At 39.1% G+C, this 27,008-nt stretch overlaps 2 protein-coding genes across 3 annotated transcripts in view; both read right to left on the reverse strand.

Moving 5' to 3' along the window:
- Positions 1-1,544: 1,544 nt before the first annotated feature.
- arl4ca (ADP-ribosylation factor-like 4Ca) lies at positions 1,545-5,241 on the reverse strand. Its single transcript, XM_063467052.1, has one exon. The coding sequence runs from the start codon at positions 4,819-4,821 to the stop codon at positions 4,237-4,239; it is 585 nt and encodes a 194-aa protein (XP_063323122.1). The 5' UTR covers positions 4,822-5,241; the 3' UTR covers positions 1,545-4,236.
- Positions 5,242-17,725: 12,484 nt separating this feature from the next.
- The window catches only part of sh3bp4a (SH3-domain binding protein 4a), a 40,858-nt gene continuing 31,575 nt past the window's right edge, over positions 17,726-27,008 (reverse strand). For both annotated transcript variants that reach the window (XM_063466246.1, XM_063466247.1), the window contains 2 exons: positions 21,565-21,753; positions 17,726-20,684 (listed from right to left, as the gene is read on the reverse strand). In XM_063466246.1, coding sequence (XP_063322316.1) covers positions 20,460-20,684; positions 21,565-21,753 — 414 coding nt within the window. In that variant the 3' untranslated portion in view covers positions 17,726-20,459. The remainder of the gene's footprint in view (positions 20,685-21,564; positions 21,754-27,008) is intronic.

Here is a 27,008-nt window from a genome sequence, read left to right on the forward strand (position 1 = left end):
TATTAACAATATTCATATAGTGTAAATTAATTGGTGCAACAACCTCTAAACACATGGCCTCAGTCTTTTCAATTAACAATATAGCACTTTAATCGATAGACTAATTCATTTTTGTTGAGGTGCATGCCATAGCAGCATGTACTACAATAAAACAGATTATATATACTGTTGCTACTGTGTAGCAGAACAGCATATATTCACCAACTATTTCATTAGGTACACCTTGCCAATACTGAGTTGGACCTGCTTTTGTCCCCAGAACTGTTTAATTCTTCATGGCATAGATTCCTCTTAGAATCTGGTCCATATTGGCATGACAGCATCACACAGTTGCTGCAGATTGTTGGCTGAACATCCCAGAGGTGCTCTACTGGACTGAGATCTGGTGACTGTGGATGCCATTTGAGTACAGAGAACTCACTGTCAAGCTCAAGAAACCAGTGTGAGATGATCTGAGCTTTGTGACACGGTGTGTTATCCTGCTGGACGCAGCCACAGAAGATGGTACACTGTGGTCATAAAGGGATGGTCGTGGTCAGCAACAATACTCAGGCTGTGGTGTTTAAAGCTGTTGAATTGTTGGAGTTGACTTCAGTTCTGCCTTTGATCCTGGATAAACTAGCACTGAAGCTCGTGGGACACCTGGGACTGTCCACGTCACTGCACTCTTATGACTGTCTAATGACAGTAAAGAATTTTTAAATATACTGATACTGAGGAGGCCAAAATATGCCAAGAAAATATCTCTCAGTCCATTACACCATCACCACCAGACTAAACATTAATACATGTTTTCATGTTGTTTACACCAAATTCTGACCCTGCCATCTGAATGCTGCAGCTGAAATCGAGACTCATCAGACCAAACAACGTTTTTACAATCTTGTCCAGTTTTGGTGAATTGTAGCCTCGGTTTTCTGTTCTTAGGTGACAGGAGTGGCAGTGTGCACTTTTACTGCTGTTGAGATGCTCTCCTGCAAACCTTGGTTGTAACAAGTGTTTATTTTAGTTACTGTTGCCTTCCTAACAGCTCAAAGCACCCTGGCCATTCTCCTCTGACCTCTGAAATCAACAGCACATTTACACCCAGAGAACTACTGTTCACTGGATGTTTTCTCTCTTTTGGACCATTCTGTGTAAATTCTTTAGGCGATTGTGTGGGGAAATCACAGTAGATCAGCAGTTGCTAAATACATGCAAGTTTACCTACTGAAGTGGCCAATGAGTGTTGTTTTTGTTGACTTTATAGTTTATTATATTTTTAAATTTACACACCATTAGCATTGTTAGTAGTAAAAAGGTAAAAACCTTGAAACAATATCAGGCTGCTCAAAAAGAGAGCAACTACCTAAATCTGAGTTTAAAGCAGTAAGCACAACAGCAGTGAAACGTGCAAAGGCCGTGACGTTTTACTGCAGATATACAGCCTTTAAATTATATTTTTTAGCTGGGAGCTGCTGGGATTTTCCCACCCTGATTAAACCTTTGGAAACCAAACACAAGTCAAACAACACACAAGTTGAATTACAAAGAGTTTAATCCCAAAAATACTTTTTCCTTTTTTCCTGTTTTGGCTTGTAATACATAGTTTGGTCTTGCTGTATCGTGGCTGTAACACTATAGTACTGTATCATTTACATTGTCTGAAGTAGTGGCTGTCATGCAATGTTGGACACAGCGCGACTTAGCAGAAAGATGCCACGTTCACATCAGAAATCCTGACTGTAAAAAAAAGAAAGAAAGAAAGAAAAAAAGGTAACATTCATGTCTGCCCACTTGAGCTACAGGTATGACAACACAGTCACCTCTACAGTGTGACTAAGGTTCAACAGTTTGTTTACTTTGTAGACATCAAGCTGCAGCACAATAATGCTGTTTCATCTCTTCTTGTCTTTCATTGTGAATGTGGCATCAGAGAACAGTCTGTACAAGACATTCAACAGTCTTGTCATTTAAGACCAAATGCTAATGTCAGTGACTTTTTATGGGCTCCTCAGCAATTTGGCTGTCAGGTATGTGAAACATTATGTTGATATTAACCTTTATGGTTATTTCTCACTCTGTAAAATATTTTATGAGCAGCTGAACAGGTTCCAGCCTGTTGGTTTGTTTCACTTCTTCACTGTGACAGGAAGACACTCGGCTTCTCGACTGTCCACCCATTGTCACCCCAGGGAATTTTGACAAAGCTGCTAGCATCACAAAAAAGGTTGTCCTCTGCTGTGTGCTGGACGGCAAAAGTCAACAGTTCTGTTCAACACAGGTTTATCGAACTTTGTGGGTTTTTTGGTAGTTTGGCTTTTTATCATTTCCTGTTTTTTTTTGTTTTTAAATGGCATTTGGTGACTCAAAATAATATTGATTTGGGATAAAATATCACATCTCAATTAGGGCTGTTTGACTATGGGGGGAAAACAATTCCAGATCAGCAGAGCTGAGTTGACATTTTGAGTTACCTCAAAATGTCAAGTTACTTTCTCAGTTTTGAGTTATTTTAAGTTTTAGTTTTGAGTTATTATATTTGAGTTAAAATTTTGACTTTGTATGGCTGTTATTAGTATCGCTGTTATTTAAAACAACAACATTGGGACTTTTAAAACATTCTGCACTTGAGGAACAAAAATTGTATTTGCTGTTTTTTCCAAACTGCTGACTAAAAATATCCATTCCTGTGATATCAATGCCAAATTGTGGCATCTCTAAAATACCAGCAGCTTTGACAAGATGTAGATTTTTGGCACCTTGGAGATGAAAACAGGTTCTGAACACATGTCCTTTCACTGCCAGCAGGTTGAATCAGTCTGGGATGCACTCATAACACTTCTCAAGAACTCCGAGGGGCAGCTGGTTTGCTTTAGAGCAACTACAGCAACTAAAAATGACTCTATATGCTGATGGCTATGTCATGTTTTGGTGTAAGATTTCTGATGGTAGTTTGATTAATTGGTTGTGTAATTTCCCTTCCATTCAGCATTATTAGATATAACTAAATTTAAGTGTGAGAATTTAAGAGAGAATTTTGTATGAAAAATAAGAGTAGATGGATGCACAAATAATATAATCAGTGTTTGCTGTATTTATCAGCCAACACTACCAACAGTTATATCAATCTGCAATGTCCAGTTTTTATTAGGTAAAATTAATCTTGAACTATAGCAAATATTACATATAATGGCTTAAATGGACCCACAGTGTCCATGTGCAACTCTTGTACCATCAAGCCGTATTGTTCTTGTGGCAATATTGTATTAAATACATAAAACAGTTGCATATATAGCTGAAAAAAAGTTGAACTGTTAAAAATAGGGAAAAAAACAGATGCAGCATTAGTAAACTTCTTCAAAACAGATCAAATCAGCTTGTCACAGAGCAGAAGGCCTTCAATTTGACTTCCAGAGGAGGGATAATCAAAGGTGGTTCCACTGAGGAAGACAGAAAATGAGCAAGATGAGGGATGAGGAAGAACTGATTTCATATAGCTCAAATGCATTCTATACAACATAGTTTATTTAATTATTTTCTCCATAAGCCAGTCATTCCAGATATATATATATATCTCAGTTTGGCAGGGAAGGCTGTAAAAAACAACAACAACAAAAAACCCCACCAAAGCAGAGTTTCTGTGTCATCTCTTGGGAATCATCTTTGGTGTAACACCACCTCACAGCTCTAAACACTGATCTGTGCATGAGTGCATCCCTAATCACATTTACAGCAGCCTTCTCACATCTGTGCACAGCACAGCAACAGGGAGCTCTGCCAGTGGATCAATACACTTTATAAAACATCTCCGCTACAATACACACATCCCTAATGAAACAGTCCTATTAATACTCCTCCATCAGGGAGAGTGCAGAGAGAGCCACAGTGTGCACAGACACAACTGCCTGTGAAGAACATTAAAACAGTCATCTACCAAGGTAAACAATCAATATTCTTCCCATAAATCTGACTTTAATATGACTATTTTTTTTTGAATTTATGCTATTCATGATTATACTATATAGATTTCATCTGCAAATACGCATTCCTACAGGAAAGTATGGATGCTAATGAGTTTATATGATATGCATTTTCAGCTCATTTTGCATCTCTATGAGTATATTTTCCTCCTATATGGAGACTTGCAGTATTTCTGTGGTGTTTTTTCTTCTTTCTTTTTTTGTTTAATCCATCCTGTTTCTATAGATGGGATACGTCATAGTTTATTAGCCATCATCCAGCCAAAGCCTGGCATCACTGCTTCTTTTTCTTCTGCTTCAGTGACTTCCTCCTCTTCACGATCATCTCGTACAGCTTGTCCATGCCCTCGTCCAGTCCCTCTCCGATGATGGCGCAGGCCGGCTGGACGTGGTACGGTGTGGAGGGGCTCAGCTCCGCCAGAGCGAGCTGCCTCTCGATCTCCCCGACGTCCAGAGCACGGGGCAGGTCCTGCTTGTTGGCGATGACCAGCAGCGGGGTCCCCTGGTTCTCAGCGAACCGGGTGATCTTGTGCAGCTCGGTGCGAGCCTCCTCCAGCCTCTCGGTGTCCACAGAGTCTACCACATACACGATGCCGTCTGTGCAGCGGCTGTAAGGCTTCCACAGGGGCCGCAGCTTCTCCTGGCCCCCGACGTCCCAGAAGTGACAGCTGATGCCCCTAGAGGCCCCCGCGCCGCCCAGCCGGATCCTCTCCGTGTTGAAGCCGATGGTGGGCACCGTGTTGACGAACTCGTTGAATTTGAGCCGGTAGAGGACGGTGGTTTTGCCCGCAGAGTCCAAGCCGAGCATGACTATGTGCAGGGACTGGAAGGCAGCCAGATTGGAGAAACTATTCCCCATGTCTGCAGGCTGGGGAGGAGAGACAGCGTGCAGTCCCACAGCCCCACAGCAGCGAGCGAGATCACCGCAGGGGACGCTTAAAGGTCCCGGGAGTGATCCATCGTGGGTTATCAAACGCGTAAAAATGAAAACGGCTTCTCCTTTCTCAGCAGAAGTTGGGGGCACAGCCCCTCGTTGCGCGGCGGCACTCCGGCAGCAAGAAACGCCGCAGCATCCCTGGACTCACTCCAACCGCATCTGCCGTCCACAAATTGTCAAATCACAGCACGTACAGCGGCTGCATGCACTCTCGCGCACCACACTCGTCTCCGCATCTGGCCGCTTGTCTCCGAGCAGCTGCCTTCATGTAGTGGCACACAACACACGCACGAAGTGATGGAGCGTGACGCGTGGATCAGCCACTGAACGCTGCCATGGAGAGACGCGTCAAGTCAGACGGGAAAAACACAATAAAATCTGGCTTCCGGTTACGCGAAAGGGCTTTAAAAAATAAAAGCCTTTCACATTCGTGACAGAAAACCTGCCAGCGTGGTGGATAAAGGATCTTAATATGAAAGGTGTTCAGTCGCCTTTCCTCTGCGCAGGGAGGCGTCCTCAGCTGTGAGACTCTGACACCTGGTGGTAAAAATGCGCGACTACAAGCAACTGTAACTTCATGAGTGCAAATATAAAGATACACTAATTGCAAGATAGTATATATAAATATATATCAAAAATGGTTTCCTCCAGCCTGCAGTCAGCTTGTCATTTAAGTGACTGCCACTGGCGCCGTAAAACAAAAGAAAGAAGAAGGCAAATAAAGCCTGAGATTAGATGGAAAGGATGGACAGTGAGTCAATATCGACCAAATATTACCCAGCACAGCTTGAAGTCATGAAACATGGCCCTTAAATTTGGAAAATCTAGAATGAAGCATCAGCAGGCCCCAACAGACGGACTCACAGAGAAGCAGCTAAAAGTTATTCCAAGCAGTCAGTAATTAGTTTCAACCAAAAGCAACACTCACATGGAGCAGGATTCATCTTCACTGTGTGTTTGAGCAGTGGTTCCAAACAGGTGTTCAACTCATTTCTTTATATGTTTCTAGGAAAACGGGAAATAGGTGCAGCGACTTATTGAAAAATGTGCAAATATACATGGAAACACAGCATACTAGGCAATTCTAACATGTTTGAAAGTCAATATTTGGTATGATCACCTTTAGTCTCCTGCTAGATGTAGATGAACAACTTCTTTAGTACATTAGCAATAAATAAAACAGTCACGCTGACCAGATGCCGGTTCAGCAGCAATTTCAGATTAGCATCTGTGACAATGACTGAATGTAATATGTTCAGCCAGCTGTTTTGCTTTTAAAAAAATCAAGATGCAGGCCTGTTTTCTTTAAAAATTCAGAGATACGTGGTCCTCACAGGACAGCCACTACAAATGTAAGTAACGGAATATAGAGTACTTAAAACGAGATCCACCTTTAACATATGCAGCAGTTACAGTAAAACATTTAAATAAATAAATAATTTAACAGTGATGAGGAAGATTGTTCTGCAGAATTATTATTATTATTTTTTTACTCTATGCACAAATTTTCCAATAAATAAATCCAAAGTTTCATTGATTAATTTTTGTTGAAATGCTGAGTGACATACAGATGTGTAGTGTTCAATATAGAGTTATAGTTATGGAAGGAAAAATTCACCAAAAATGTTCCAAAACAGTTTCCTCTCTCTTTTTGTTCGGTTGTTTGGTTTAAAAAAACAACTAAAGCAAAATTAATGTAATTTCATCATTTAGATGTATTTGTCTTTATACACTTTACTACGCAATAATAAATAATATCATCAATAAAATAAAATCATCAATCATTGCAAAGAATATTGGGACGTTGATAAGGTTTTTTCTCAGATTTAAATATTGGAGATCCAAACGTGAACACTGCACTGCATGTTTTGGCGGCTTAAAAAATAAAGAGGGTGAAAACTTCCAAAATAATAATAATAATAATAATAAACAAAGAATCAATGCTATTAAATGCATAAAATAAAAAAATAAAAATAAAATAAATGTAAACAAGAGTTATTCTATATATCTCTGTTTTCTTTCTTTCTTTTATCTGCGTCTGTATTGATTATTTCATTTATTGATTCTGAGCGATTTATTTGTTTATTTCCTTGTTTATTTAATTGTTTACATTTTTCAATTTTGGCAGCTTTGGTATTCCATAAGAAAATACAAGACGCACCTCATCAAACAACATAAACATGCCTTGTCAGATTGCTTAACATGATTCTGAAATTTTTGTGGTTTGCAGGTAAAATTATTTTTACATTGTTCATGTTGGAGGGAATGCAGACTCTGACTCAGATTGTGGTTTGGAGCAGGTCTGGGATCTGTAACAGAACTGACACCTGATTGGTTTACACTAATGATCTAACTCTATGCTGTCTTTAATTCATCTGTAAAACCAAATGAACATTAAAAGTCGTCTCAGAAAATACAGAAAACAGAAAATAATAATGTGCCTTTTAAGCAACAATAATCCAGAATTAATGCTCCTTTAATATTCTCCTGTCTTCACTTCATATGGAGATCATTACATTTTGGCTTTTTTTATGCTATAGAATAAACCCACTGTCCCCATAAACTTTGTTACATACATGTGTTGCTGGTGTTAAAAGTGATCATTTAACATGTGTACCACTAGATGGCGGCACAGTTTCTCATTGGAGTACCAGCAGTTTTCTGTAGTCAGAGGAAAAGTTTGCAAACACACAAATCAAACTGCTGTTCTTTTTCTTCACGAGAGTCCAAATCTAAGCTGCTTTTTTTCAGGATAAAAAGGTAAGCTTAGCAAAGTGAGTATTTTAATTCACATAAAAAATCTTATCCTGCATTCAAAGCTTCAAACAAACACTCACTCAGACTGACATCGTGTTAGTGACACATCTTTTCAAAGCTCAAAAAGAGTCCCCAAACCTGTTGATCTTAATTTTCATAGTCTAAAGTTTTTACGTATTATGGTCAGTATTGTGACAGCCCTAGATGTGATGGACTCAACTCGACTAAATAAGAAGCATTAACAGTCCATTGTTACTTTAAGATGTAAAGGTTAATTTGTTTGGGTAAATTAAAAGCTTCCTCGAGCGCAGCTGGAAAAGCCATCGAACGCTCTGATGAAAGTGGCTCCCTCAGAGGGCCGCCTCCGGAAAAGAGCATCAAGAACTGGAGTTCATCAGAGTTACCAGCTTCAGAAAATCACCATCATCAATCCCCAACTAACAGCATCTAAGATTAGAGTCCACATCGAAGCCCAGAGTTCAAGCAGCAGATAGCTCTCAAGATCCATCCATCGGTCCATGTGCCCATTTTCTGCTGCTGTTAGGAGGAGACGGTGTGAATCAGGCCTTCATGGTGGCCAACTGCGGCCAAGGAATGGCCGTCAGAACAGTAGAAACATGGATTATGATGAGTCCAAACCTACATCCAGGATGAAGGAGAACTGCATCGGGTGGCTTGGCCTCCATATCCACTAACAAGAGCACTTAGAGAGAGCAGAGAGCTTCCCCTGAAGGGCAAAGGCGATCTAGGATACACTGAAGAGATTACATCTGTCAGCTGCTTGGAAAAACCTCAGAGTCCCCCATACATATATATATATAGGAGGGATGCTGTGCATGCTTCAGTTTGACTGCAACAACAAGCGCTCACATTGCATCTTTACAGCACCTGTCATACCTGCTGCTGATCGGATATTATCTGATAACAACTCTCATTGTGAGCCTTCATTAAATTCCACCCCCCCTGGGCACAAATAATTCATCTAATTAGCCAGAAGAAGTGAAAGCAAGTGTGTGTGTGTGCAGCAGCAGTGTTAGCAGAGGGGAAAGAAAGCCAGTCCCTAAACGACAACACAACCTGAGTCATCAAGACCCGACTAATTGTCCTCGCTGTCCTCCTCCTTTATTGATTTCCCTTTTATTAGTGCATTCAAGATCAATAAAACGAATTATAAACAGGGTGTGGACACGCCCGCGCGCGCACACACACATACACACAGCTTAACTTTATAAGACCACAACTCACTCTAATTGCGCTCCTCTCTCTCTTTGTCTCTCTAACAAGGCTGGATGTCTCTCGCCCACCGCCCACGCCGCCTTCTCATCCATAAAACAAAAGTCTCCCTCTCTGATTTACTTCTCATTTATTCCACCGTCTCCTCGCTGTTCCACAGGTAACAGATGACGAGCTGCAGACAGATGCTGAGAGAGCCTCAAACAAGCTGTTTAACTATCAACTGCCAACTTTCTGAAGAAAAAGAGAAAAAACACATCTATAACTCAGATGATGTAAAATGAATCAGATACATAGGCTGAAGTGATCTACATCTCAGAGGATTTTGAGTCCTTGCAAAAAAGATTTCCTTAGAAAAGTACCACCAAATTAAAGTACTACCAAGGTAAAATATGTAAAGATGATAAAACTAGGATGCATTGTGGACACATCAAACCTGATCTCTTTAGGCTGCACTGGGAGGCTTTTTGGTTACCCATGACCCAGCAGTGTGAACGTGGCCCTGACCACACTGTAGGACTGCCAACTCAACTGGTGTAAACCACTTACACTATACTGCCCAAAGTATTCAGTCACACACCCGAAGGATTGAATTCAGGTGTTGCAATCACTTCCATTGCCACAGGTGTATGAAATGAAGCACCTAAGGCATGCAGATTGCTTCTAGGAACATATGTGAAAGAATGGGTTACTTGAGTTCATCGAGGTTAGCGGGCATTCATTTATGCACAGCTCTCTTAAGGTCCTACCACAGCAATGACCCAGTCAGGTTCAGGTCTGGACTTTGACTGGGTCATTGCTGCGCTCGGGATCATTGTTCTGTTTCATGACCAGGCCAAGCTTTAGCAGTCAGACAGATGTCCTCACATTTGACTCTATAATACTTTGGTATACAGATTAGTTCATGGTTGACTCAGTGACGTCAAGGTGCCCAAATCATGAGCTCTCCACCACTGTGCTGACAGCTGGTACGAGGTGTTTGTGCTGATATGCTGAGTTTGGTTTTCCATGATGACCAAACATCTCCACTTTGGTCTCGTCTGTCCAAAGGACATCGTTCCTGAAGTCTTGTGTTTTGTTCAGATGCAGCATTACAAACCGAGCTGCCGTGTTCTTTTTAAATAGAAGCGGCTTTCTCCTACAACCCTTTCAAACAAGCCAAACTTGTTCAGTCCACATTTAATTGTGATGTCATGAACTTTAACATGTAACATGCTAACTCAGGCCTGTAGAGTCTGCAGTTTTTCTGAGGGTGAGTTTTCTGTGATGTCCACTCCTGGGAAGATTGTGATATTGTGTTAACAGACACCTAAATGCTCCAGAGCAGCATACTGCCAAAACGTTTGCTTTTACACATACCCTCTTATAGTTTTGTTTACATATTTGACAAAGGAGCTGGTAGATAATATCCTCACCAGGAGTAAAATCTGATAATTTTAAAGGATAGAAGGGAGCTGTTATAGTCAGTAAAAAGACATCTTTCCTCTTTCCTACCAAGCCTTATTTTCCTCCACATAAAATAACATGGAGCTGTTGCTGCTGACCACTGCTGCTTTCATCTCCTCTTCACTCAGAGGAAAAAAGGTACCTTTTTTTTGCTGTATGAAGTGGATAAGGTGGTAGGTTACAGGCTTTAAAGCAGGTAGCTACGGCAAAACCACTCCCCCCCAAAAAGACCATGAAATGTAAAATTGACATGTATATGGAGACAAGCAGCTAGTAGATGGATTTTTCAGGCGTATTCTTTGTAGCCTTAGCAGATTTTTCTTATCTACAATAATTACACTTAACCTTGTAAACTATAAATTATAGTTCCTTATTATTCTGTCTCTCAGGTGTAGAGGGTCCACCTTACAAACATGTGTGCACTTCCTTAAAAGTGAAGTTCTGTGGGTTTGTGTTCATAGAAAGGAGTCGAGCTGCTCTAGTTTTCAGCATCCAGGTGCCAAAATGTACATGCAATCAAGATTTTCACCTGCTACTTTGATAAAGAGGAAGGCCCCTTTTTACTCTTTGCTTCAGCCTGAAAGAAAAGAAGGCGCACAGCTCTGTTTATCTTTAGCTTGATAAGTTCTTACAGCTTGCAGCACATCAGAGACACTGAAGCTCTGATAATCACCGCCGAGGCTTCTACATCTGCGGCTCCCCTGCATCCAGCGTGCAGCCAAAGGCCCAAGACGTGAGAAAGAGCAGATGAAGGGAGTTTTGCTTTGCGTTTCTCTTTATCTTTCAAGGGCTCTTTATGTTCGTCAGGCCCAGGAGGTGAAACCGGCCTGGCCTGTTTCCACACGTCCTCCAGAAACCTCTGGAAAGGAACGGCAGATGAAACAGAGCGGCGGCTCGTCCCTGAGCTTTTCATCTCGCCACCTGTTCTGCATTTTCAAAAGCTGCTCCAAGCAGGCCAATTTGTCTGGAATTAACAAAGGGAAGAGAAGATCTCTTGCTTACCGCGTACATCTCTGTTCCTCTGTTTTTCCAGACCAGGGCAATAACACCGGCTTCTAAACCTCACAGGATGATGGCAGATTATTGTTTAGGATATGTTTCAGGTGATAGAAACACTCTGATCTGCTTTCATTTCCCTGAAGAAGATTCAGTTTTTACATTTAAGCTTATCTCCCTTCAAACGTGTCTTTGTACAAAGGCGATGTAGAAACATTATCTCACAGATTCAGGTTAAATTTGCACTTTTTAATAAGCAGTTCAGACCGTACATGGTACGAGCACATGGATTCAGGGCATGAACAGTGTGCTGCATAAATAAGGTTAGTCACTCGAGCATTACTTATCTTGTACTGTGCCTTGTATGCAGCCTTCCAGTTCAACCATTACGTATCTTAGATTCTGTCTCTTTAAGGAGCCCTCCCCAAAAGCCCACTTTCTTTTGATTAGACAAATTTCAGCAGCCTGCAGAGGGGCAACAATTGATGCTAAATGTAGCTAATTGTAAGAAATACAGTATATATATATATATATATGTATGTATATGTGTATGGGCTCAAAATGTGGTCATAAATAATTTGTACTTGTAAATCAGTTTTGTACTTGTAAATCAGGATTTGTATGTGTAAAAAGAATTTGTGTGTGCGTAAAAAAGATTTGTATGTGTAAAAAGAATTTGTGTGTGCGTAAAAAAGATTTGTGTGTGGACTTAGCCAAAAAAACACCTGCAAGTTACGAGTACGAATTTTGACCCTATTTTTCTTCCTTTCATCTGATTGGTCAATGTCATGTCAATCACAAATGTAACAATCCAATCAGAGAACAGATGGGTTTGGCTGTCGGAGGGGCGCTTTTTTGAACTGCAGGTCCTTGAAGGGAATAAATGCCCTTTTACATGCCAACCCAGCGTTTTTCTTCATCACCATGAAGGAAAACAGTCTGTGGTCGTCGGAGTTTGGTGATTTTTGTGTCACAGGTTTACGTGCTTAATACAGGGACTTCCACAGCCTTTTCAACAGCGCTGCGGACCGCAGAGGGGGGGCAGTGTTTTGGAAATGACAGTCTTCACTACAAAGCTTTCTTCGTTATGAATTAGCATACATGTTTTTATTGAACATCTGAAGAACCAGCAAAAAAACCAGAAACTCTTGTAAAGGACATAAAGTCAGAGATAGAAACGACAAGGAGCAGGTGCATCTAGTACAGGTAGAGCTGCTGCAAAAACCCACAGAGCTCAGCAGCCAGCGCAACAAATTCTGTATCCTTAGCTTTTAGTTAGCAGTTAGCATTAGCAGCACATGCTGCGTCCGATGTGAAAGGACCTTTATGCTGCGCACTGTGACTCACAGCAATGGTCCCGGGTCAGCCCTGACTTTGTGTTAAACTAATCCTAAAATAATAATGGTATTTCTAACCACTGATATACCACAACTTTATCCTTTCAACAGCTGCTGAAAGTTAGGGGACCTAGCTGCTATCGGATATTTATATAGAGATCCTCCAGCTTCAAACTGTATTACCCTTCAAGGACCTGCAGTTCAAAAAAGCGCCCCTCCGACAGCCAAACCCATCTGTTCTCTGATTGGATTGTTACATTTGTGATTGACATGACATTGACCAATCAGATGAAAGGAAGAAAAATCGGGTCAAAATTCGTACTCGTAACTTGCAGGTGTTTTTTTTGGCTAAGTCCACACACAAATCTTTTTTACGCACACACAAATTCTTTTTACACATACAAATCTTTTTTATGCACACACAAATTCTTTTTACACATACAAATCTTTTTTATGCACACACAAATTCTTTTTACACATACAAATCTTTTTTACGCACACACAAATTCTTTTTACACATACAAATCTTTTTTACGCACACACAAATTCTTTTTACACATACAAATCTTTTTTACGCACACACAAATTCTTTTTACACATACAAAACTGATTTACAAGTACAAATTATTTATGATCACATTTTGAGCCCATATATGTGTGTGTGTGTGTGTGTGTGTGTGTGTGTGTGTGTGTGTCTGGGTGTGTGCACACACACAACAAGATAAGAGTCTTAACTTTTCTAATACCGCTGTATCAATTATTCATGTACTCTAAACAGAATTATCAGCTACATCTGCAGCTTCTCTGATCCTTACAGACATTTATATATCATTTCAATACATTTCTTTGGTTGCCCAGCAACAGTTGTACTGCTTTATGTCATTTTTGTCCACAGCTGCCTGCAACTGAGAGACAAAAACTTGCAAAATGCCACCACATACAACTTGCTCAGCAGCAAATTGACATTGTGAGGGACTAGCTAGTAAGTATAGGAAACCTAAAGAAGTTGATATTTCCTTTAGAAGTTTAGTGGAAACCACAAACACAGGAAAAAGTAAGGAAAGTGTATTTACAAAGTAATTTTCCAGTACAAAAGTCAAAAAATATATGTAAATATAAAATAAATTAAAAGGGAAAAAGACAACAATTAAAACAGTTTAAATGGAGTTTAAAGCTAACTAAAAGCTAACTTACACAGGTGGGTATTAAGCTTCTTCTTAAAGGTAGCAACAGACAACTTAGCAAAGAACAGTTTTTAAATTGTGTCTTTAGCCACTTTGGTATTAGCAGCCTGTTGCAAAAATAAATAATTTGCTCCCATTTCTTTAGTTGAATCTGTGAAAAATACCAAATATAGCACAGTTTGACAGACATAAAATAATATTTTTACACTAATAAGGGGATTCCCAAAGAGATATTAGCTAAAAACTCACCATATCTCAGCATGGTGTGTAGTTTGTCCTTAAAAAAAAACTGAGGAAACTGGACAAGTGCAGGGCATTATCTAAAAGTTATGACCTAAAGAAACAGGAACAAATCCAGCAAAGACCTGACACAGGACGTGAGAGATCCATCTGGACCTCTGCAATGGTTTGGTGTTGCATTTCAGCCAGTGGTGTTGGACCGGACATTGTTCAACACAGAAAAGTACTATCAGATTTTGATCCACCATGAAATATCTGGAAAGCATCTGATTGGCAACAACTTCATCTTTCATCATGACAATGATCCCAAACACACTGCCAATGCAGCAAAATCATACCTGTATAGAAAAACACACAGTGAAGCACTATCAGTCATGGATTGGCCTCCCCAATCCTCAACAGGGCATCAACATTATTGAAGCAGTGTGGGATCATGCTGACAGAACAGAACAAAAGGCAGAAACATCCAAAGAAGAGCTTTGAATGTCCTTCAGGAAGCCTTATGAACAGTATTGTATGATGATTTCCATATCAGATTGAGATACAATGCACACTAAATGGACAAAGGTACTGGCCCACACCTCTTAATCATTGAATTCAGGCGTCTTCAGTCTCATGGCTACAGGTGTATAAAATCAAGCTGCTACCCATGCAGTCGGCCTTCACAAACACTTGTAAAAGGATGGGTTGCTTTAAAAACCTCACTGAAGTTCAATGGTTGTACTATAATGGGACGACACTATTACAACAAGTCAGTTTGTTAAATTTTTGCCTGCTAGAAAAGTACCATCAGAGTGGTTTTACTGCAAAGTGGAAGTCTTTACGAACCACAGCAACTCAGTCACATAAAGTTACAGAGCGGGGTCACTGCTGAGAGCTGAGGTGTATTAAAGTCACCAATACTCTGCTGACTCAGTAACTGCACAGCTCCAAAACTCCTCTGGCATAACATCGGGCCCAAGAGTGTTGCCTATATAGTGTTTCTAACACCATCTATCTTCAGAAAAAAGTAAACATCAAGATTTAGGCTCATTGCGTGGTTAATTAAACCAATGCAGATGAAGGAAAACTGCTGAGTGAGTAAAAAGCTCAAATTTTAATTAAAAAGATTTGGTTCGTTTCAAATAAAACAAATAACACAAAATATTCCCTATAATGACAAATGAATCCTGGGTTACTTTCTACTACTCCAGCACATAAGAGCCAGATGTTGTAACAACTAGCAGACAACCTGTGAGTCAATCAGATGGCAGCAGTATCACAATAAAAGCTGAGTTCTTTGCAGGCAAAAATGTATTGCTGTGTGTTTTCCCTAAAACACACAGAAAGAGCATTTTACAGTCTATAATTCTTCTCTCCTGTGGCATTAAAGAAAAAACTAATTAAACTTTTTCTTTTTTTCTTAGATAAAATAGGACAAAAAGCGCACACATGTACACACACATATTCATGGCCTTGTTGTGAGTTTCGACTTGTATCCAGGAGACGGGTAGGAATGTGAAGGGTGAGTCAGTGAGAGGCAAAGGACGAGACTGTCAAGGTGGCCGGTCCTCTGAGGGAGAATAATTATCTGCTTTAATTAAGTACATTAAACTGTGTGTGTGTCAAAGGCGGATTATGCTTGGGTGGGTTAAAAGAGCGTGCACAGAAAGACGGATGCATTCACGTGCAGTGCTTGAGCATGCATGCATCCAGCGTGTGCATCCATGTGTGATATCTGAATGTGTTTTTCTGTGTGTGTGTGTGTTTACATGCTGTAATCTGCTGCATTGTCTTTGTGGGCTTCATGATGACAGCGTCACGCAACACTCAACACAATAAACTTTGCATTGCAATGAGAGCTCATGCGCAGAGAGAATCCCAATTGGGGCCGGGTGCAGAAATTCATGAATTCTTTGGTGCATCGCTACAGAATCTCACATTAAAGGTATAGTGAAGTATTTTGGGAAAAAAGTTGGAAAAGAAAATAAATGTTGGGTCTTGCATGTGTTTAATGTCATGGAAGGAGAGAAAAGCATGAGGTCTGACAGCCCTAAATCTGCCCATGTTTTGAAATCATGTCTTCTCTGTATGCGTATGTATGTATGTGTATTTAAGAGATAAAAATAGAGTATTATGCTGTCTTTTTCTATTTTTCAGCCTTATGTGTCAATCAGCGTGAGCCATAAGCTCAGGCTTCAGACTGCCATGAATATTCAGTTTCCAAAGTTTCTTCTTCTCACCTTCACCTGCTACAGCCACAGAAATCCCACAATGTCGAGACAACGCACAAGCACTAGGTGCTGCCCCTCAGCTGGCTTCCAGAAGGTGATAAATCAGAGGAAAGTGGGCTGTTAGGTAGGGAAGCCTTAAAGAGACAGGAGCTAAAAGAACTAGAGAAGTTAGAGGATAAATGTGACTACACGCCTACTGAAAGGTACAGCATAGAATAACACTCAACACTCATAAAGTAACAAAATAACAAATAAAGGCAACCACCTCTGATCGACACCACTTCCTACCCTATTGACGGCACAATGATATCACTGGGCAGGTCCTTCACTGCTGTGTCTGAAGTAGAGATCTAGGTCCTTCATTCTTGTTCTGGTGAAAACTGCTCTCAGTAAATTAAACAATAAAACACTGACATAACTGCACTTGTGAAATAATATGTATTATACTGTGAAATAACTACCACCTCATGTAAGCAATGTTAGCCATTATTAAACAGTCTTTCTGTCTATCTTTAATGTCTTTTAGGTTTTGCCTTGTTTTAAATATTTTTTTTACTGGTTATTATGATCTTTTTCTATTTAGGTATGTCTTTTTTATATTGCTAGGTTGCTACACATCTCTTTGCTGCCATAACATTCAAAATCTTCCAGTTATGCGACAAACAAATTATCTTAACTCTGGAATAAGATAGATACAAAAAATGCACTTGACGTGCAGTTTATAGCGCTTGTTGATGTGACTGAGATCCATAACAGTGACCACATCTATAAAAGCAGATATTTTGGAAGTTTCAGGTGTGTGTTAACACAAAGCCACAATCTTCGTGATTGAGAAGTATCTACTGAGCACTGCATACACTCAATTAGCAAAAAAAAAAGTAGACAGTACAATTAGAAAAAGACTGATCACATGTGGCTTCTTTTGAACTTGTTTTAACTTCTGAAACAATGTCCTTTGGAAATATAAAAAACCAAAGTGGAGATGTTTGTCCATAATCCAAAGGACCACAGGATATCAGCATAAACATATTCATACCAACTGTCAGCACAGTGGTGGAGGGGTGATGATTTTGCAGTTACAGAGGAGTTCCTGGTTTTGCAGTCATTGAGTCCACCAGGAACTCCTTTGTAAACCAAAGTATTCTAGAGTCTAAGTCGAGGTAATCTGTCTGACAGCTAAAGTTTGGCCCAAACTGGGTCATGCAATCCCAAGCACAGCAGCAAATCTGCAACAAAATGAATGATAAACAATCAAGGTGCTGCAATAGCCCAGTAAAAGTCCAAACCTCAAGCCTAAAGAGCGAGCTTCAGTTTTGTCTAAACGCTGTTTTCAGTCTTGCAGAAATCATTTGTGCACACATGAATATAAGTGTAAGTAGAATAAGTGTAAGCGTATAAGACTTTCATATGTTTTTTCTTCCATTTTTGGTTTTATTGATACTGAACAGAAACACTGAACAGATCTGCAAATTCTCACATGTGATAAAGCATCACTTACAAATGTGTCAATACAGTCGGTGTTTGGTACAAATATATAAACTTGCAAATTTTCTGCTCGGAAAACGTTCATATTCTAAACATTGCAGCGGTCACAAAAATATAATGGAGATAAACAAGAAAAGCACAAAACCCCGCCAAAAAGCATCAAAGTGGATTGATTATTCGTGCTGAAAGTCACAGAATCAAGAACATTTGAAAAGACAAAAAACCCCAACAAAAACTAAATAAAAGCTTAAAAAAGATATTTCTGATGGTTTAGTTCGTCTAGTTGTTTTAATGAAAACAAACACATTTGACATTTTTGTGTAACTAATAAAGAGTATGGGGTTAGGACGTGAGAATGCACTGAAACATTTTCAGCCATCTGAAAAAAAAGCAAACATTTTGAAAATACATATAAGTATTCTGGATTTCAGTAAGGTTAACAAATAAAGGAAAATGCATTTCACTTTAATTTTCACAAGTCTCAATTAATGAAACTATTTGTATTTGCAGCCATGTTACATGTTGAAAACTGAATTTGCTAATCTATGCTAGCTAGCAAGCAAACTAATGTTATCCGCTGAAATGACTAGAGCTCCAAAACAAAATTCAGCTGTCATTCTTGGCCCCTAAGCCTTTTTCTTTTTCAATTAGTGTACTCGCAGTAGTGTTAGTAGTGTTTAAGTTAGAGAACAATGTAAGTTTCATCTTGCATCATCCCTGTGTTAAATTAGCTTATAGTTGGCTCTGTAAGTAACATATCACATAATTCTGTCAACTAGCCAAACTTTACTAACCCTCCAAACATTTCTGGTATTTAGTTTTCTTTTATTGTTTAGGTCAATAGCCATAGCAGTTCAGTTTTTTTTTAAAGAAATACTTCAGTCAGAACATGATATAACATCTCCAGATAGCAACTAGCCAGCTAGCTAACTTTCTCTTATATCTTCCAGTTCCTGTAAACTTTGCATCTTCTTCATGGATGCCTAGTAATGAAAACCTAACTACCACACATGGGAAAACAGTCCCACTGAGTACTGGAGCTGAAAGTAATTGGATGTCTTTAACTCTCAATGCTGCTTAAGCATTTGGACCAAAAAATAGCTGGTGATGTGAGAGTAAACAAACAGATACTGTTTCCCAGTTGACTGGATTTTAACACTGAACTAACATTGCAATTTGGTTTTGGAATTCAAAATTAATAATGCATCCCTTTGTCAAAATGCAGCATGCTAACATTGTTAGCTAACTGTATTGGCGAATGATTGCTGGAGGTTGCCGGCAGTCATTAGGTGAAATTAGCTACAAAGATGTAAACAGTGCTTCACCAAAAAATCTTCTTGTCATTGCTTTGGTTACTAGCAAATTGTTGTGTCTTTGTCTAGTTTGGATGGAAGATATTGGATTGTCTTTACTCGCCAAGTGCCAGCAAAACTGTGAAAAGTATCATACAAACTAGAAATAGAGACCTTTGTAATATGTTGGCTTGCTCAGTAAATCTTTTACTTTGGGAAGTGTTTGCAGACAAGTAGATGTCTTCCATGCAAACTACAGGTGACTGCTGTAGTGACCAAAGCAATTTCAAGGAGTTTTTTGTACAGTATGCTCTTTGGGACCAATTTCATCTAGGGATATTGAGCAACTAAATCTTTAGTTTGTTATGTAAGTGGAGCCCATCAAGAATAAATCCAAACTAAGAAAAACAAATGTTTATGTAAGTATAAAAATTACTTGCATTAACAGATGTATTGCAGCTTTACTACACAGACAGTCCCTGTCAGCAAGCTAATAGTTTTTGGCAAGCTAATCACTGGCAATTCTTGTACTGTTTTAATATATGAAACTTTTTCTCATTTGTTTTGATTAAAGAACTTTTTTTATAATTAAAAATGCTTGTGAGATACAGTCAAATGAACAAAAATGGCCACGACAAATGGAGGAAAAATCTGTGTATGTATGAAAGTTGAGATAATAAGCACACTCGGTTCTGTAGGAAGGTCAGATCAACATATAAGGAGGTGGAAATGTCACTGTACTGCAGCGATGAGGAGTGATGCTGTCCTGAGGGTGAAGCAAGGAAATATACAGTGACAGAAAAACATTAGGACAGAAGCCTGAAAATGCCATTTACTGAAGCATAAGGGGAAGCTGAGAGGAACACAGAAAAAAGCAGCATGTAATTCTGAAAGCCATCAAAACATAGTTGAAAGGACAAAGTGTGAGGTAGAAAAGAGATTAAGAAGAATATAGGAAAGAAAAGCAGAAACAACATAAGAGGTAGAGACCACAAGAAAGGGATAGAAAGGGACAGCATGATGCTTAAAAACACAAAGAGCCAGATTATCTATTTTCACAATGTATTTTGAGCCAGAAAGTGGCATTGCTACTTCTGGTGCGTAACTAATCAACAACCAATCAGTGCTGCTATGATGTGGATGCGAGAGTCCAGACAAGAGAGCAGGATGTACACAGTAGACCTGATGGTCTAGATTCTTCACACTGCCCTAAAACTACACGTTTTTTTTTTCTTTCAAAGAAAATATCCACTCCAGACATGTTGTGAGTACCATTCTTTCGACAACTTCCGTTCACGAGTCAACAAAACTCTGGACAGAAATCCCAGAATTGAGCTTTAGTTACTATCCCAGCCATCAAATCTTCTGTCACACATTTCACACAGCAAAATCTCCATATCCTGTAGGACAGAAGGCCGCACTGCGAAGGGTATCGAGGCAGTTGACAAGTATAAGTGTGCCCGTTAGGTGCTTCCACCTCTTGGTGATGGGGTTCCTCATCTTGTCCAGGCCAAGGTGGAGCTCCTGGATCACATCTCGGTAGCTATCCCCAACATGGGCGGCCCACGTCAGCAGGAAGTCATAGGCTGGTTTCCACATAGACTAAAGGGTTCAGGGTGGGGATCATGGGAAGTGAAAGAAAATGTCTTTTTAAGAACAAAAGGCAAGAGTTTGCCAAAGACTTACACAAAAGAGGTTCATGTAGGGACGGAAATCTCAAACCCATTTAGACTGAACTTTAGCAGGTCTTTGTATTAAAGAGCTGACAGGTTAAAGATGATCTATGTTACTCCTTTCCATAAACCACACCTAGTATAGTATTTCGAAGGCTGCCGTGAGCTACTTGTTAGCATTTTGACCTAATTCTCCTGAAATTCTGAAATGTTTTGAGTAGTATTGTGTTTTCTTGAAGGGTTTCTACCCAAGCACAGTAACTCGGACAAATATACTGTTTGTGGCTCACAGGGCAGTTTGATATAAAGACGTTTAATATAAAATAGTTTATACATATATTTAAGTGATGATGTGAGTGTAGAATAAATATAGCCAGGAGCTAGAGGCCATGAGATGCATAGTGATAATTACCGTACCATAAACCTTAAAACATCTTATATATAAGTCATATAACTTAAAATTCAAGTGTACAAACATGACATGCAAATTTTTAGACACAGTTTAACTCATACAGCATGTAAATTGTGAATAAAAGCTAATAATTCATTTGATAAATCAAAGAAATAAGAAACAAACTTAAAAGTTATCTTTGGTGTTAAAGTAATTCATGTATTGTTGTTGGTACATCCAGGTATACGTCAAGCCAAAACTCCTAAATTCTAATTCAGCAAGCTTTTAATGCTTTGCCCAAAACACAAAAAAACTGGTTGTAGTACATGTGTTAACTTATTGACTTCATGACGTGATCCACAACATTGACAGTGTCCAGTTGTCCAGTAAATAGTAACACTGACTAAAGGCCTCTCACCTCGTTATCCAATAGACCATTCTTGTCTCGATGTGGAGCCTCATAAGCCTCCATTTGCTGTTTGGAGACTCGGGCCAGCTTCTCAGCAAGCTCCCTCCACCGGGATGCCACCTCTACTGCTGTAGTCAACAAGACAAAATCCAGGACCAACCTGGCAACCAGACCCTGGGAGTCCATCTTCAGCAATGCCTGATGGGTTAAAGAAATGGTCAGTCAGCATGAGCAAGGAGCAAAGAAAGAAATATCTGCATGTTGACTTGGATGAGATTGGAAGCAATGCATCAATTTAAAATCACTATGTATGCAAAATTTATATGGAGAAAGAATAGGAATGAGAATTTATATCCATATTTATGTAAATCGTGAAAGTGTTCTGTGAATGATACATTCACAGCACTTAAGCACAAATCACTTAATCACTTCAGTACTGTTTCACTGATTGAAAGAAATTTGAGACTTGGCTCTGTCCTGTGAAACAGCAACATCTGTCAAATCAAGCAACATTTCATAGTGTTTTCCATATTCAAGGACCCTGTTGGCAGGGTTACCATTTTCAGGATCAATCATTACTGGATAAACACAACCACACTACATAGCTCCACTTATAGTTCGAGCATAAACATGGTTTAAAATTTCTACGCAAGGTTAGAGGACACATGTCGGGTTTATTCCACTGGAGGTATTCTGGAGACATCCAATCGGCAAGGGATATTCTGTAGAGATTATCTAATCTATCCTGAGATAATCTCAGGATCTCGAGGAGCAGATGGAGAACAAACCGGTAAAAGGACATCTGGACTATTTGTGTAGTGTGCTGCTATAAAGACCCAACTCCAGATAAGTGATAGAATAGGTCTAAAAATTTGGATAAGACCTTTAAAAAACCTGTGAAAAGCCATAGATTATGCATAAAAGCAAGACATAGGTACCATGTCGTGGCCCATTGATTAGGAAAGTTTTCAGTGGCACCATTTCTGAAACCAGAATGTCACAAGTTATGGCTGAAAAACTGAGAGAAATTCAACTGAATTCAGTTTTATTTATATAGTGCCAAATCACAGCAACAGTTACCTCAAGGAGATTAATATCGTAAGGTAAAGACCCTACAATAAAACCCCAACAATCAGACGACCCCCTATGAGCAAGCACTTTGGCAACAGTGGGAAGGAAAAACTCTTTTAAGAGGAAGAAACCTCCGGCAGACCCAGTCTTGGGAAGGGGCAGCCATCTAGTGTGACCGGTTGGGGGCGAGGGGAGGGAGACATGCATGTATGCTTACGGCTTGTAAGCTGCACGTCCCTCTGGACAATGACTTTCCAAAACAAGTATTAAAAACACTGTATTAAATAAGACTTGAAACAAGCAATTAAGACCATAATCAGATCATCAGGACAGTGTTTTCTGCAGTGGAGATCAAACTTTGAGGTTTAAGGCACTTCCACATTGGCTTCAGATCCAGCTTTTTTACACAATCTATGTGGAAAACCTATCCAAAACCAATGTGTCTTCAGTTGACTTGTTTTAGAAACTGTCAAGGTCTATAATGATCTTTATTATCGTCAAAGATTTGCAGACATCCTATCCATTTCCCTTTCCCTTTCCAACACAGAATCTCCTTTTTTCCCCTTTGGAACAATACATATCTACACTCAGACTTGTTTTCCACAATGTTTTAGAAAGGTATTGATGTAACTCTGATCCTTTTGGAGGCTGCTGAAAGGTAATGCAATTTATAGAGAGGTGTTTCTCTAATACTAAGATTTAACCTTCAGGAGGTGTGATTTATTGCAGGGCTGTTGCGTTAGACTGCATTCTTTGTTCTCCATTTAAAAATATTTTTCAGTCTTCAAGAGCTCAAACAAATTAGATTGTGGAGGACTAAAGCGGTGAATTCATCCATTGTGTCATGGGAAAAGAGAGAAAGATAACAGAAGTCAGGAATATGTAGAACAAATAGTTTTTTTTTTGTTTTGTTTTTTAAGATTTGTGAGCTGAAGAGTAAAAACAAAAGCTGAAAATAGTTACAGGGCTTTCTGTATAAATATAATCCGTTACCATCCTCTTAGTAATCCTGTCCCTGAGGGCTCCTGCTGCTGTAAATACATTCTAACTCAGCTAACCCAGTTAAATGAGGGTTAAAATGTATTGAGTTTTAATGAACGCAGCTGACTGGAAAATTTGCTCCAGGGGAGATTTTCTTTTTGTTTCCTGAAAAGAGGCACAATAGCCAATAAGACTATTTCTGTTTTAATGACACACACCCCAAAAAAACCCAGCAGTGTGTGCATGTGTGTTTATTTCAAGACAAAGCTCCGGGCATCAAAGTGAGGCACTGTCCCGTGGTGAAACCTTTCAGGTTCTTTGTAGGAAGTTTTTTTTTCCTCCTTTGCGGCTAGCCCCAGAAAAAGAACAACCTAGTGGAAATGTGTGGAGGTATTTACGGTTTTGTGTTTTCCGCTATGACTTTAATGAGTAACACCAGGAATGTAATGCACACATCTTTAGGATTTTCACATGAAGATATTTCCGTGCAAAAAGATACATTTTAGTTCAAAGAGAATTTAATGTGAACTACTCCTTGAAAGCCGCCATACAAGCATTCATGGGAACGTGCAGTTATTATTTAAACGGAAGCACCACCGGTGGGTTGTCACAATACTAGAATTTCAAACTCAGTGGAGAAAATACTCAAAATTATTTTCAACAACAAGGGAAAGAAAATCATTAAAGATTATTAAAATTTCAAAATATCTTTAAGAATGTAACAATATCATTCAGGACAACATTATTATTAAGCTGTCTGACATAGTGCCAGGTGGTGCAACGATACACCAAATTCACGGTTCAGTTCGTTTCGATACTTTGGTGTCACGGTTTGATATTTTTTCGATACAAAAAAATGTTCATGCCTTTTTTAAGTTATTAAAATTACAAATATTTTTTTTAACTCAAAAGTACAGTTTTTAAATTAAATGTTGCTGAAACAACAAAATAATTAAAAAAAGAAATGTATCTGATGGAGAAATCACTAATCTGTGGAAAAGAGAGTTTATTACAGAGAAATGGCTCCGACCGATATAATTGAACATTGCGTGGCACATCCGACATACTGTTGTACTTTTGTCCACGACGCGCTTAAGTAGGGTCATACTTCACATGAAAACAAAAATAGTTCCAAACGGCAGATTTGAAGTACGGTGGATGAGGTTCAATTTCAGGTAGCGTTGAGGCAGTTGCCATGCTAACTTGAGTGAATGCATATGGGCGGCACTCAAAGTTCGATTACTCCGCCTTGGCTGCATTGTCGAGCGCAGATCCACTGAGCCCTCAACACAGACGGCATCGTCAGAAGAAAAGTTGATCAAATAAATTAAAAATTTTGTATCGTTCAATACATATGCGTACCAAACCGAAAGCACTGTATCGAACGGTTCAATACAGATACATGTATTGTTGCACCCCTAGTGTATATATATATGACAAATATTGTATATTATATCTTAGATAGCGCTAAAAAGCCCAAAAAAGAAAATATTTTTAGGCTGCCTGAGGCAGTGCTGTGATTCTGGTGACTTGGCACCACATGTCATTGCTAATGAAATAAGAGTTGGTAAGGTAGGCAACCAATGTGTTTGGTAGACTAGTTTCTGGTATTTTCTCAGGTTCAATCTGGGACTTTAAGAGAAACACTTTATACACACAAATGATTATTATCTTCTTAAAATAGGCCAGGAGTGATAATGGTTGCTGCCTAACTCCACAAAATGAAAGTTATAATTCTATTATTAGCTCTAGGTGGCAGCTGGTATCCACAGATGACATAAAGCATGGACAAGTCATAAAAATGAAGGCCACCAGATGGCAACAGCTGTGGCTGCAAAAACACTTACAGTCCTCAAGAAGTCTATAGGAAAGCAGCTCGCCATCCTGACAACTGTAAACACTTTCCTGTTGAGTTTATGGGCTCAGTCACTTATCCACCCTTCCTCATTACTTTTTTTTTTCAACGAAGATGGTGATACCAAAAAATGCCCAACTCGAGGGTTCAAAACAAGACTTCAGAAACCAGCGTAGCTACGAACATCTGCTACAGTGCCTATGCCACTACCCGAATGATAACATAAGATGGCTAATGTGGTAAATGCTAGTAGCTAAACAGGTAACGTAAAAATATGTGCCACCCAGGTTAACATCTATGATAACTTTTTAACTATCACCTAAGTAATAACCATTTATTTAACAGGAACTTCACTGGGAAATGTTTTTAGGAAATGAACTGTAAAATATGGGGCTCATTAATCAAATGGGATTAGCTAAAAGGAAATATTAAAGTTAAACAGAAGCATGCACTTTTAAAACTTTTTTCTGTTAACTTCTTGCTTTATGTTGTATTCTACTGTTGTATTACATTACAATGATATGCTATACTTTTATTTCCTGTGTTTAATCTGTGAAAAATGCCAAATAAGTAAATACATTTTACTTACTTAAAACATTGCTACCTTGTTATTAATGTATATTTAATAATATACATTAATATATTATTACATGCTACAAAGAGTAAATACAAAAGTACCTTTAATAATAAAAGCATGTAACCCAAATAAAACTTTATTATTCAAACAAATCTGTTTTTTATTTATGCTCAGTCTTTACTTTAAATGTAAAAAATATCAGATTTTGAACATCATTTGTACATTTTAAAAAGATTCTTGAGGCACTATCTTGAATAAAACCATTTTGATACCTTTTCTACGACATCTGTTATCATATCTGTGCCTCATATTGTAAAGTGATTTCAAGTTTTGTGCTGTTATGCAAGCCGTTTCAAAGAAAAGAGCTTTGTAATTGAGAACTATCCAGCCAAAAAAAATTGTTTCAGTTTGTTAGGAGAAAACCTCGAACACAAGAGCATCACAAAATTTGATAAAGCTTTTTCTACTGCCTGCCTGTCAGTCAGCTGCAGCTTCAAAGCTTTACTCACACACACACACACACACACACACACACACACACACACACACACACACACACACACACACACACACACACACACACAGTCTCCAGCCACCAAAACACTCTAATCTGAATCAAAAAGATCAAATTTCTTTCTCTCATTCTCTCCCTGTCGCTCACATTCAGATTCAAGATAAGCAACAGCCTGCTGCCACATTATCTGACTTGCACTCACTCTGCTGTAACACTAAAGCATTGACTTTATGTGATACACAATAAACTACCAAAACAACATGACAGGAGTGAGAGGTTGTGCAGTTTCTTTCCCATTTACTGACGGTCACATTAAAAACAACACATTACAGGTGTTGCGTACCTGGTTTTCAAAGGTTTTTGTAAAAATCTGATCATTTGGAGAACTGTGTAAACCTGTGGTTGGCCGTGTGGTTCTCACACCAGGCCATCACATGTGTTTTGGTGCTGCAATA

This window comes from Pelmatolapia mariae, linkage group LG23 (genome assembly GCF_036321145.2).
Source record: "Pelmatolapia mariae isolate MD_Pm_ZW linkage group LG23, Pm_UMD_F_2, whole genome shotgun sequence".
NCBI lineage: Eukaryota > Metazoa > Chordata > Actinopteri > Cichliformes > Cichlidae > Pelmatolapia > Pelmatolapia mariae.

Bases quoted from the DNA above. Each gene is read 5' to 3' on its own strand.
- arl4ca (XM_063467052.1), bottom strand. From the start codon at position 4,821: ATGGGGAATAGTTTCTCCAATCTGGCTGCCTTCCAGTCCCTGCACATA.